The sequence below is a fragment of the Acanthochromis polyacanthus genome, chromosome 18 (genome assembly GCF_021347895.1).
Source record: "Acanthochromis polyacanthus isolate Apoly-LR-REF ecotype Palm Island chromosome 18, KAUST_Apoly_ChrSc, whole genome shotgun sequence".
NCBI classification, from domain to species: domain Eukaryota; kingdom Metazoa; phylum Chordata; class Actinopteri; family Pomacentridae; genus Acanthochromis; species Acanthochromis polyacanthus.
Window position 1 is genome coordinate 18,177,432 of NC_067130.1, and position 12,905 is coordinate 18,190,336.

Consider the following 12,905-nt stretch of genomic DNA (forward strand, 5'->3'; position numbering starts at 1 on the left):
GAAATCGCTCTTCAATGCTGATTATTTTATTTGGAGGTATAATTATATTTCTTTCGGATAAATCACGGCCTAATCGAGTCCGTGCAGAGGGCAGCGGCGCTAATTGAGGCATGAGATGCGGCGGCGGGCCGATCCAGCTGCTGTATGACCGCTCATCTGAACAGTCTGCGTCCCAGCAACACACCGGAAACATCCGCGGGACGAACCAAACCACAGCAGCGGAATGGCGCCTTCTGCTGAAATACACAACTGAAGGTCAGTAAAGTCGAAATGCAGTTTATTTTGATGTTTAAAAGTCTTAATCTGATTAATGAAGTGCCAAACAAATGTAGTGGACTTTAATATTCCCAGCTTGGATGCAGAGGAGTTAAAAGTCGCATAATGGTTCATTCTGGAAATGGAGGACATTTGGGCTACAAAATTTTTGAAATTTAAACCTTCTCTTTTACATTTTTTTTGGTACATATTCATCAATAATGGGTAATAGATAATCAAAGACTTGATTAGGTCAGCTTACACATCAATTATGCCATTTTTATTCCATTCCAAAAGTTTAATTTGTTGTTTGCTAGCCCTACTCTCTACAGTAATACAGTTGCTAATCCATGCTAATGTTAGCTTTCTCAAGCTAGATATTTAGCTAGCTGTTACTGCTGACCAAGAGGACAAACTTACTGATGGGAAGAATTAAAAAGAATTAGTCTGATCCTGATAATATGAGGTAGAGTGAGACACTCAATCAAGGCTGACAATGTTATGAAAATATGAAAAATAAAAGAGAAGACATAGCTTTGCTCTGCCCATCCTTTAGGAAAACTGTTTGATGTTAATTCCAGCATATCATGTGATTCACTGTTTCTTTCTTTTTCTACCAGCTAAAAGGGTTATGCTGACAGGGTTGTTGTGATCATAGAATGTATGGTTGTGGTACACATGTTCCATGCATAATAATTAGTATTTATAATATTATATTGAGCTAAATAAATGTTCCCACAATTACAAGAAACAATGAAAAAATATTACCAAAAAGGTTTAAATGTAACTGTTTTATTTGAGATTCAGTTTGATCATCGGGGGTGGAGCAAGAGAGAAAAACTGCATTTTAGGGGGAACTCCATACTTCTGTGTTTCAAAAAAATATTTTCAAACATTCTTTTCTCCTTTTTTTTTTTTTTAAAGATTTGGTCTCAGGACAAGTATATTTACACAACAGCTGCATGTTTTAGTATTTTGTATATGGCTTATTTGAAATTTGATGAGTGGGACGTAAAATATCCTCCAATTCTGGAATGACCCATAAAATCATCAACTAAAATAAAAAGTAAAGTACATGTATCCTAAAATCCCCACTGGATTGTAGTTACGTATTACAACATTACTACACATCCCTCATAATCTGATGAATTAATCACATATGGAGGCTGTGGAGCAGTTTCCAAAACAACTAGGAGGACTGGACCTCTTTCCACCCAACCTCACATACCGTTCAAAAGTTTGGAGCCACTGAGAAATGTCCTTATTTTTGAAAGAAAAGCAAGTTGTTTTTTTCAGTGAAGATAACATTAAATTTATCAGAAATATTTCCTAGACATTGTTAATGTGGTAAATGACTATTCTAGCTGGAAAAGGCTGATTTTTAATGGAATATCTCCATAGGGGTACAGAGGAACATTTCCAGCAAACCATCACTCCTGTGTTAGCTAATGGTGCTGAAAGGCTAATTGATGATCAGAAAACCCTTGTTCAGTTATGTTAGCACATGAATAAAAGTGTAAGTTTTCATGGAAAACATGAAACTGTCTGGGTGACCCCAAACTTTTGAAAAATAGTGTATGTGGTGCACTGTAAAAAATAAAAGTAATAGAATAATACATTTGTTGATAGATGATACCTAGTAAAGTCAAAGAAGTGTTCCTTTACATGCTAATTTTGATCAAATAAATAGTAGAAATAGAAATTAGTGGGAAAATGGGACATTTTTAAACAATATTTCGAACAGTAAAAATATGGTGGTTTTTTAAACAAGTACAGGGTGACACAAAAAAACTGGAACTTTTTAATCCAATAAAACCAAGTGTGATGGAAGAAAAACATTTTATTCATAGTAACTGAAACCTTAAAACATGCCATTTAAGAAACAATGATGGAATTTTCATTTTTTTAAAAATGCTTCCTGTAGATGGCGTCCTCCTGTACGAATACATTCTTGAAATCTACCCGGGGCTATCTCAAGAGTAAAGTGTACACGACTCGACCAAGAACTCTGGATGAGTTAAAACAGAGAATTCAGGATGAAATTCACTGAGACGTTGCAGCGGTCAGTGAGGAATCTCAACAGCAGATTTCAAGAATGCATTCGTACAGGAGGACGCCATCTACAGGAAGTAATTTTTAAAAAAATGAAAATTCCATCATTGTTTCTTAAATGGCATGTTTTAAGGTTTCAATTACTATGAATAAAATATTTTTCTTCCATCACTCTTGGTTTCACTGGATTGTTAAAAAGTTCCCGTTTTTTTTTGTGTCACCCTGTATTTGCTGGTGTTTTAAAATTTATTATGTAAAAGATTGGGGGGGGGGGGGGGGGGGGATCCAAATTGTATTTTACAGGTTTTCCCTATTTTGTTACATTACAAAAATTATTGAGCAAAATCACAGAAAAAAATATATTGGCAGTAAAACAAATGGGTCAGCTGTAAAAAAAAAAAAAAAAAAAAAAAAAAGACATTGAAAATTTATATTTTTTCAAATACTATTTTGTTCTTTTACAATGTATGACTAAAATCACGCACTTTTTCTGTATTTACCTTAAAAAACTGCATTTTAGATATATCTGAATTAATTTTTGAAATTTTTGAGACATAACATGATTCTGTCATTTTAAAACAACTTTTATGACGCTTTTTTGGCAGATTTTTTTGCGCATTTTTTCTTTTACAGTGTGGATGATCAGGAAATAGCTTCCTAAAATGAACCCTAAATGAACGAACTGCCCCTTTCTCACCCCAGAGCTCACCCTCCACCTCCAACATGGTAATGACATAGAATAATGACGACAGTAAAAACGCCTATTTTCTTCAGCCATGGAAAGGAACTACAAGATCTGAAGTACACTGCTGGAGTATTTTACTGTTTTGTGTCTCCTCCACTGCGATTAAGAGGAAAATAGACGTTTTACATTTAGAAATATACATTTTATATTTAAACACGAGTGCAATTATGAAAGAAAATGACATGAAATTGTTACAACGCGCAGTAATTCGACCAGCTACGACATTAGACTCCTACGTGCGTGTTCATACATCAATTTACTTGTAGAAATGAGTACATTTTGCTGATATTACTTATAGAGTTCAGGGGGGGATGCGAGGCAACAAAAACATTTACTCAGAGATGCCTCCGACAGGGGAGGGCCTTTTTTTATTTAAGTCCTGGATGTGCAGGAAACTTGGAGTAGAAATCTCTGCTCAAACACTAGTGGTTTATTTATGTATTGAAATGAATAAATTCATCATTGATTGGTTAGAAATGTGCCATATGAGCATTAAAAGAGGCCCCAAACAAAAGACACGAAAGAGCAACAGCTAGAGTTTAATCAAGTATGTTGAGAACCAGCCTCACTGCATTGCACTCCATTATATTTTGAATTTAGTCTTTTCTTGTACATAAATAAAGACATTTCTGCCTTAAATTAATGCAGCTCCGTGCGTAAAAAATGAACCAGACTGCGGGAATGTGGCCTACTGTTGTCGTGTTGTCACTTTAGGCTACTTTTTGTTGATGATTTCCATTGCAGACGATATTTAGATTAGATTTAGCTGATAGATTCGATTTTTTTTTTTTTTTTACACCTAAGCTACAAACCAAACAGGTGATCCAGTTCTGGGTCTCTGAAGTTTGTCAAACTTTTGCTCCTGGCTGCTGGACGCAGAGCAGAGCGCTGCAGCATCAGCATCAGCTGCTCTCCTCTCCCTCGCCGTGCACACCAACTTATTACTCCTAATCCCCCAGACTGTCACCAAATCAGCTGCATGAAACAAGAATCTCATTTGTTAAACTGGGAGCTCGTGCAGATGGAAGATCGATTGTTTTTCTCCTCAGAAATCTCTAATTGAGTGGCTGCAAAGGCGAACCTGAGAGAAAGCAGGGACAAAAAAAATGCACCGCCACCTGGGCTGAGTATGTTTTTGGGGATCCTGCGCTGTAATCAGAAGGTCATGGGTTCGAGACCCGCCACCCCCCCCCCCCCCCCCCCCACCCCCAATACGTGTGTCCGTCAGCAGCGATCTCTTAAACTCCAACACAAAGCAGCCTTTTTTTTTATGATGATTTCTGCTGTTTTATTAAAAGTTCCTCCTTCTCCTCATCTCCACGGCGCGTGAAAACGTCTAACTTTCCACTCAGATGCGCCGCATTAACTTGCAGGAGGCGGATTTGTTTGTTTGTCTATTTGTATTTATATCATGTGTAAGATTGATGCCAGCATGTTAGTGGAATCTGCGGGAGGAGAGATGCTGCTCGGACTGTGCTCAGGTCCTTGTTTACCCTAATTAGAGGCTTTATGGAGGCAGCAAAAGCGAGACCTTCATCACACAAACACACAAAGACACGATCTATTGACACTATTAAGTGAAAAGATGCCTTTGAATTAGCATCTAACAGGGATAACAACTTCCAGGGAGAGCAGGGTGTCAAACAGCAAATTTACATGACAAACCAACGGCATTTAAATGATAAATGATATTATTAATAGCAACAATTTGTGCTTGAAGTGAATATGTTTGTGTTATTTTCACTTTTTTTTTTTTAGGTAAACCATGAAATCTTGCAGAATCTAAAGGAATTAAATCAGCATTTTGGGAGAAAAAACAACCCACCTTTTGAGTTAAAATAGCTACAAAAATAACAGTTAATATTTATTCCTCTACATCTGAGGCCCTTCTTTAACGCCAGTGTGTCATGCCTGCTGACATCTCATGATCTCCTCTCTCCTTGTTTGGGTTAAATATGACCCGCTGCAACCAGAGGAGTCATTCACTTGTGTTTGTGCGGCTATAAAAGCGTGGAGCCATTGAAAAGTCGTAAAATGAAGCGCGCAATCCATCATCCCGCTGTGTGTGATGCTTTTAAATTATCCTCACGGCTCTGGGCGCGCCGCAAAAAAACTTCTATTAAACAGGCAAGCAGAGGAAAAACACTCCGAATTTTTGCGCGTAATTATTAAGACGCCATGTAATCGCAGAAACGCTCCGTGTTTTCTGTATATTTCTGCAACAAAAAATAAATAAACAAACCTGTTATGTGACACGCAAAAACACAAAAGAAAATAGAAGCTTTGGATAGATTGGCTCTTAAACCTTCTTAAGTCTACCTCAAGTCCGGCTTCTAAAGAAATAAAGGATGAGAAATATCTCCAAGTGCGCATCTTCTTCTGTTCCTTTTCTGGAGGAAGACGCAGCGCCAAATCTCCTCCGCGTCCGACCCAAACAGACTCCCACACTCCTCTCCTCTCCATCTCCATCCTTCCTTCCATCCATCCCTCCCAGTCTGTCCGCGGTACCACCAGATTGCAGACGAATAAAAGACGAGCAGCGGCGGCTGGAGGCTGCACGGATGAAGAAAAGGTTCACGCTCGGACGCCTCCTTTGTGCCGCGTTTTGCAGCACATAATAAATGAACCAAAAACGTCCCGACATCTGTCTAAAGCATGTCTGATTTTCTTGTTGTTGCCCTTAAATATATAGCAGACTGACTGGTGTGTGGCATAAAAAAGGGCAGTTGTTCTAATTGGCTCTAATGGTGGTTTATTCAGTGGCAAATGCAGCGCGTTTTAAAAATATAAATAAAATTTGTGAAAGAACTTTTTTCAACACACTATAAGAAAACAGAAAGAAACTGGCCTCCCCTAAACATGGCCACGCTTTTGCCTGTGTATTTGTGTGTTCAGGTGTCTTTATTACCTGTGTCCCTTTGTCAAAGCAGCCACACTTCATGCTAAACTCCCTCCACTGTTTGCCGAATTAATTTGCCCGCACGTCATTTACACCGAATCTCCTCCCATCGTGACAGTTGGAGCTAAACACGAGTAAATTAGCGCTAATTTATATCGCCTTTACTCTCATATCTGCACCGAAAGATTCCACGCTAATTGCATAAAGGCCTAATGGCCTTGAAAACGAGCCTGGTTAGAATGATAAAGTTTGTGTGAGGACATTAGCAGAGCTCCACCTGCTCTCCAAGACGCATTAAAAATGTCATTAAAAAGAGGCAACAATCGCGTTCTCAGAGTGTGTTATGTGGCGCCTCTTTATGCGGCCATGTGGCTCTTCTTCATGTGAATAACTCCCAATTCCTGTCCGAGTGGCTCCCTGTAAAAACAAGCGCACGGGCAGCATGCACAATTAAACAAATATTGTGGTGATCCAACATTTCTTGAACGGGTCGAAGCTTTCGCTCAGATATTAAATCAGGTTATTTTATTGGATGTAATTTGGAGGAGAAATCAAAGCCAATTACAGGAATGAGGAGGAATGAACTTGTGGTTGTGAGAGGATGGAGGGGAGGGGAGGACGGAAGGGGAGGAGAGGAGAGGGGGTGCCGCCGGGGTCTCGGGCTAAAGCTGACATACCTCAGGCTTCAACTCTGATTGGTCCTCGTTTGGAGAAGCTCATGGGTTCATTCCGTTGTTAAGCGCCTCCCCATTTCTCTAAACTACATTATAATGCAACGAACCTCCCTTTTAACCACAAACCGAATTTGCTTTCATTTAGGCCATATATATTTCTTAAATAGGTTAAAGTCATAGAGATTTTTTTTGGAATAGCATTTCGCCCTGGAGCGGTGCGCAATGCTATCTCATGCCGACCTCCTGGATGCTCGCCTCGGTGAGTTAACATCACCAAACTCCGGTCTTCAACTCTACTGTAAGCTGGAGGAACTTCTAATCTTACATCAAGCTCAGAAAATTGTCAATTTGCTTCTTATATTATCTTAATGCGACTGAAGTGAGCCAAACTCGCTTAATTCATTGGAAAAGTAATTATTATTATTATATTACTGCGTAATTTGATTTAACAATTTTCTAAGATATCAGTGTGATCGAATTGAATGAAGAGTATTTAAGGAGCAGATTGGAATGTGCATGTTGTCTCCCTGAAAAGAACTGCGTTCAGTGCTTGTTTTAATTTCTGCATTTGTGCTTAATGCATGCTGCTTTTTGTCTGGTGGTTTTTTTTTGGTGCTGCAGCGCAAATAATGTCTGAATTGTTCCCGGCTGCAGCTTTTTGCCTGTAGAGTATATCTGCTGCACTTCCAGATCTCGCTGCATTTCTCTAACCATGTGCCCTTTCCTCCCCTGTAGAGGCTCTGTTCACTGTGCAAAACTCACCCGCTCTGGTTGTCTGTGCAGGGATGAAGGATGCCGCGGCGGAGCTCCTGGGCCACAGGGAGGCTTTGAAGTGCAGGCTCGGCGGCGGGGGACCTGACCCGGGACACTCCGGGGAGCTCGGCCCGGGCCCGGACGGCGTGGAAGGGGCCACGATGCTCCCGGGCGACGACATCAGCAGCGGCGGCGGATCCAACCCGGTGCAGGTGAACAGCAAGGAGCAGGAGAAGCAGCAGCAGCAGCAGCAGAACAACAACAACAACAACCCGAACCAGTCCGGAGGGCAGCAGAGCCAGAAGCAGAAGCGGCACCGGACGCGCTTCACTCCGGCGCAGCTCAACGAGCTGGAGAGGAGCTTCGCCAAGACGCACTACCCAGACATCTTCATGCGGGAGGAGCTGGCGCTGAGGATCGGCCTGACGGAGTCCAGAGTGCAGGTGGGGCAGCAGAGGAGGGAATTTACTGGTTAGAACAGAGCACAGACTCAGGCGCAGTCTCACGTTTATACGGTTCCATTAGAAATTCGCGTATTTAAAATACCCAGATACCTTCAAATCTGCACCGTCTCCAAAGACAATAACAGATCTTTCTCTAGATCAAATGTTGCATCCAGTGCATGAGATCATTCAGATTAATTTGCAGCTTGAAACGCGCCATCCACCAAATTCTCCAATTTCTGTTAATTAAAATATTATTTTAAGAAAATTGCTGTCTATTTGGATGTAAAGATCATTAACATTATGGAGTGTTTCTGGACAAACTGAAGCTAAAACGTCTTTCACATTAATTTGCACAAGCAATCCAATTTATCTAGGTGTTTTTATAGCGTTGATTTTATGTCGTTGTGCTAAAATGAATGTATAAAAACGACAACAACAACAAAATGTGTTGGTGTTTAGATTCAGTGTTAACTGTTTTTATAAAAAATGAACATAAATTGCAAGATATAGAATAAAATAATAAGGTAATTGTAAACTGATTTATTTTCTAAAGAAAAATTAAGACCTTTTACTGACACCAAACACCAGAAATGAGTCTATTTTGTTGATTTCATGTTATATTATTTTTTTACAATAAATAAATATTACAGCACACAGGTTTGTGTAGATTTAGTGCATCACTCGGATTCCCATCGGCGACCTTGTGGATTATGCTTCATCCTCATATTGAACATAATATGACAGGAATCATTATTACAACCCATTACATCAGCTCTTTACAGTTTATTTATTCCAGCAAGCTGCATCTTTAATGATATACTGACACCTTATCTTATTTTCGTCCTCTCACCTTGAGAGATTTTAGATAAATTGATATGAAACAAAGTATTTTATGATACAAATCCATTGCGTTTTGTTTAACGCAGTTTTTTTTTTATTCCATCCCATGTAATTTAACAACAGGGAACCTAATGCTGATTATTACACTCATCTAATTTGCTTTTTAACAGTCCTGAATTAACACCGGTGATGGGAAAAGTGAGTGACTGAATTCCGCCTCCACTCTGCACAAACTCAGAGTGTAAAAAAATATCAGCCGCATCACAGGGACGGTGGCGCCTTATTAGCCAGCGGTGCCAATTGCGCTTGGCTCCGCTCACATGTGAAATAATACCCCGATAATCATTATTATTATGGCATGGCTCAATTCAGCTTCTCCACCATTTACATAAAATGAGAATTAGCGAAATGACGCTCATCTGATATTATGATAGGACTGGAAATAAGGAGCAGGTCCGGCCTGGGGTTTAGCGATGCTGCTGTCACCGCTGTGCGCGTCTTCATGCCGGCCGCGCTCACACTGCACTCCGTCTTATTTAAAAAAAAAAAAAAAAGAAAGAGGGGGGATGAGAAATTGCGTTTTCTTTCCTTTGAAGTGTAATGCATTTCAGGCCGGATTTCACGGCTGGCTACGCCGGCCCAGGGAGGAGAGTGAGATTGTCCCGTTCTTATTACTGCGCGCCACTTTCTCAAGCAAATCTCCACATTAATCATAGACAACAAGCAAACCTATTGAAGCTCAAGGACTCCCGGAATAAAGAGCGCAATGTATTGATCTCAGCAGTAACATTATCTTTATTATGTCAGTGCGTGGTTTCCCTCCAAAGCAGTGAAATGATTTGAAAAAAAAATATTTTACGCACGAATATAAAAAAAATAAAAATAGGCCTGTTTTTTTATACGTCTTTTAAAAGCTGAAATAATTACAAATAAATATATTGATGCTGCCAGATGTATTTAAATGGAAATGCTTCTAATTTGTAATAAACTTTGTAAAATCCACCGTAAACGTTACAAACTGTGCCACAGTTTGGCATCAAAATATACGTTTGTTATAGCAGGCAATGAGGAAGACACAATAGCCAATATGTGATTTATTTTTATTATTTGGAAGCGTTTTATAATGCAAATAGTTGCTGTAGTAGCTGCAAGGTGCTTCAAAAACACATGCCTCAGTGTTTTTCTTCTCTGATTTATAGCTGGCGTTATTGTAGCGGTGATCACAGCCTGGAGTCATAACCTCTTTATGTGCGCTTCCAGCTCTGCTAACAGTCCTGTCAGCACAGTGCAGCTCTTCCTCACCTCCTCTCTGTCTGCAGGTCTGGTTCCAGAACCGACGCGCCAAGTGGAAGAAGCGCAAGAAGACCACCAATGTGTTCCGCGCTCCGGGGACGCTGCTGCCGACGCACCACGGTCTGCACCAGTTCCCCTCCGCCGCGGCGGCAGCGGCGGCCATGGGCGACAGCCTCTGCTCCTTTCACTCCAACGACACCCGCTGGGCCACGGCAGGGATGCCCGGCGTGTCTCAGCTGCAGCTACCGCCGGCTCTGGGCCGCCAGCAGGCCATGGCGCAGTCCCTGTCTCAGTGCAGCCTCGGCGCCGGGCCGCCGCCCAACTCCATGGGTCTATCCAACATGTCGTCGAACGGCTCCGGGCTGCAGTCGCATCTCTACCAGCCCACTTTCCCCGGAATGGTACCCGCGTCCCTGTCCGGCCCCACCAACGTGACCGGCTCGCCTCAGCTGTGTAGCTCCCCGGACAGTGACGTCTGGAGAGGGACAAGCATCGCGTCGCTGCGCCGCAAAGCGCTGGAGCACACAGTATCCATGAGTTTCACTTAGTGAGCCGAAGAGCTTTTCTTCCACTCACACAGAGATCTTCTACATTCAGTTCTTATCCATCCAGTCCATCCAAACGGTGCACCGGGAGAAATACAACCAGGATTCTTGTTCAAACCACAAATCGCAGCTACACCTGGCACTTTCCCTCCCAACCGGCAGACCAGAGGGAGTCATCCGTCAGGCCGTGTGGCCTCCACTAACCATAGGGCTGGTTCTGTTGAAGCTATAATTTATTATTTCGCATGTAGCCTATGTCAACTATTTATTTGTCTATTTAAAATGGGTTTGTTCAGTATTTATTTATTTATTTGGCACATGCAGCTCTGCCTTTATGGGGCTTTCAGTGACATTTGCTTGTTGACTGAGGGTTTTTGAAGACAAATTCTGTGGATACTTTGAAATACAACCCCAGGCTCCAGATTGTCCCCCTCTGCTGCACAGCATGCAACTCTGAAGGGCCAAAGGGAAGCACAGTGGACGTGCAGAAACAAGACGTTTAAAAGAGTGAGAAGATGAAAGATTCACCAGGAGAGAGAAGGATTTGACAGGAATCAGGACAAAGAGGAAAAAGGACTTGAATGCATGTGCTGTCCAAAGCAAAAACAGGGGGAAACACTATAAATTAAGACATGGAAACTGACTTAACTATAATCTGTTATATAGGATGTTTTGTGTAGCGGAAGCACTCTTGTTCCCATTTGGTCAGTTTGTGATAACTTCTGTTTCCAAAATTATGTCTGTGCTTATTCTCAAAATATGACTTTCTTAAATGTTTGAATCATTTTGTTTCATGGACATGTTTATATCAATTAAATGTAAATGATCAAATAAAAATCATTTTCAATTATGTCACATTATGAATCAACCCTCCTTTCTTGAAGCAGTTTTAAGAGTTTAATCCGTCTGTTTTTTGTGTATAAGTTCAATAAAATAATGGGAGACAGTTTTTATTAGAAAGTGACGCTATAGACGATACAGAAAAATATTATTTGCAGCTTTAAGTTAAACCACATTGTCGTGCAGTTAATAACTCAGATTCATGCTAAATGATTTGAACGTGTGTCTGTGCCTGATGGTGATCATTTTCTGTTCAGCTGATGACTTTATGGGTCAGATGAGGACTTTGAGTGACATCATCTGTGGAAAAGTAAACAGCAATAATAAGATGAATTTTAGCAGCGAACATGTGATGTTCTGCAGAAAAGCACATTTACTGAAATGCATGTTTGAACTATTTTATTGAGTATTAGCGTACTTAACAATACTTTACTGCACAGAGTCTGCATACATCACAACTTTCCTACAAAGCCCTTTATACTACCAGCCAAACATTTGGACACACCTTCTCATTCAGTGCTTTTTATTTATTTGTATTATTTTCTACATTGTAGATTAATACTGAAGATTAACACTTTTTTTGTTTACAACGTAATTCCATATGTATTCTTTTATTGTTTTGAGATCTTCAGTACTAATGTTTAAAGTAATCAAATAAAAACCATTGAATGAGAAGGTCTGTCCAAAATTAAATGAATTATTAATGTTTCAGTGATTATCAGTGAAACTCTCTCAAAGGATTCATTATGGATCATGACTACTTTTACTCTTGATATCACATTTTGCTGATAATACTTGCATACCTTCACAAATGCACGACTTTTACCTGTAAAAGTTCAGCTTCACACTCTTCGGTCTCAGACTGCTCATCTGATCCTCTTTAACAGAAAACATCGTGTGTGTTGACTCAGTGAAACAGCTGCGTGGTGTTTAGCTGAGAGTTTATAGATTTAAACCCGAAATATACTAAAAAATTTTCTTTTTTAGGTGGACAAAAGTCTCCCCAAAAAGCTGGAAAGCAGCCATATTATTAAAAAAAGAAAACAGTACTGTATACACTGAGTCCTGGAGGAGCGCCTCACCACTAAATGCTCAAATCCAAATGAGCAATTTAGGCAGGATCAGGGGTGTCAAACTCAATCTCAGTAAGGACCAAACTGACAAATTAGCGGAGGACCAAAGGTGCGTTTCTTCATTGTATTAGTTTTTAGGAGAAAATACAAAATAATGACCTGCTTAATATACTGTAAAAACCCCAAATAAGATGAAAAGCCAACAGCTGTGCCGCCAGCATGACAGGGGAACACGTCTATCTCCCTACATAGCATTTAAAGGCAGTGCATAAACATCCAATAAACTGTCTATAGCACTCTATAATACATCAGTGTATATTGTCATCAGATATAACTTCTCCTATGAACACATATTTTGTATTATTGCCACTGTACACCCACATGAAGACAAATTAATTTATCTATAAACACTTGCATCTGCTCACAACATCACTGTACATGTATTAAATGTATATATCGGGATTAAAAGACTTAATATTAGACCTTAATA

General features: G+C 40.2%; 1 protein-coding gene across 2 annotated transcripts; it reads left to right on the forward strand.

The window, feature by feature from the left end:
- Positions 1-6,634: 6,634 nt before the first annotated feature.
- On the forward strand, positions 6,635-11,357 carry otpa (orthopedia homeobox a). Of its 2 annotated transcripts, none has more exons than XM_022209011.2 (3): positions 6,635-6,923; positions 7,409-7,821; positions 9,984-11,357. In XM_022209011.2, exons 1-3 carry the CDS (start codon positions 6,848-6,850, stop codon positions 10,503-10,505), a joined length of 1,011 nt encoding a protein of 336 aa, XP_022064703.1. In that variant the 5' UTR covers positions 6,635-6,847; the 3' UTR covers positions 10,506-11,357. The 2 variants fall into 2 exon arrangements, with proteins under 2 accessions (XP_022064703.1, XP_022064704.1); XM_022209012.2 differs by having other exon boundaries at positions 6,637-6,884.
- Positions 11,358-12,905: the final 1,548 nt, after the last annotated feature.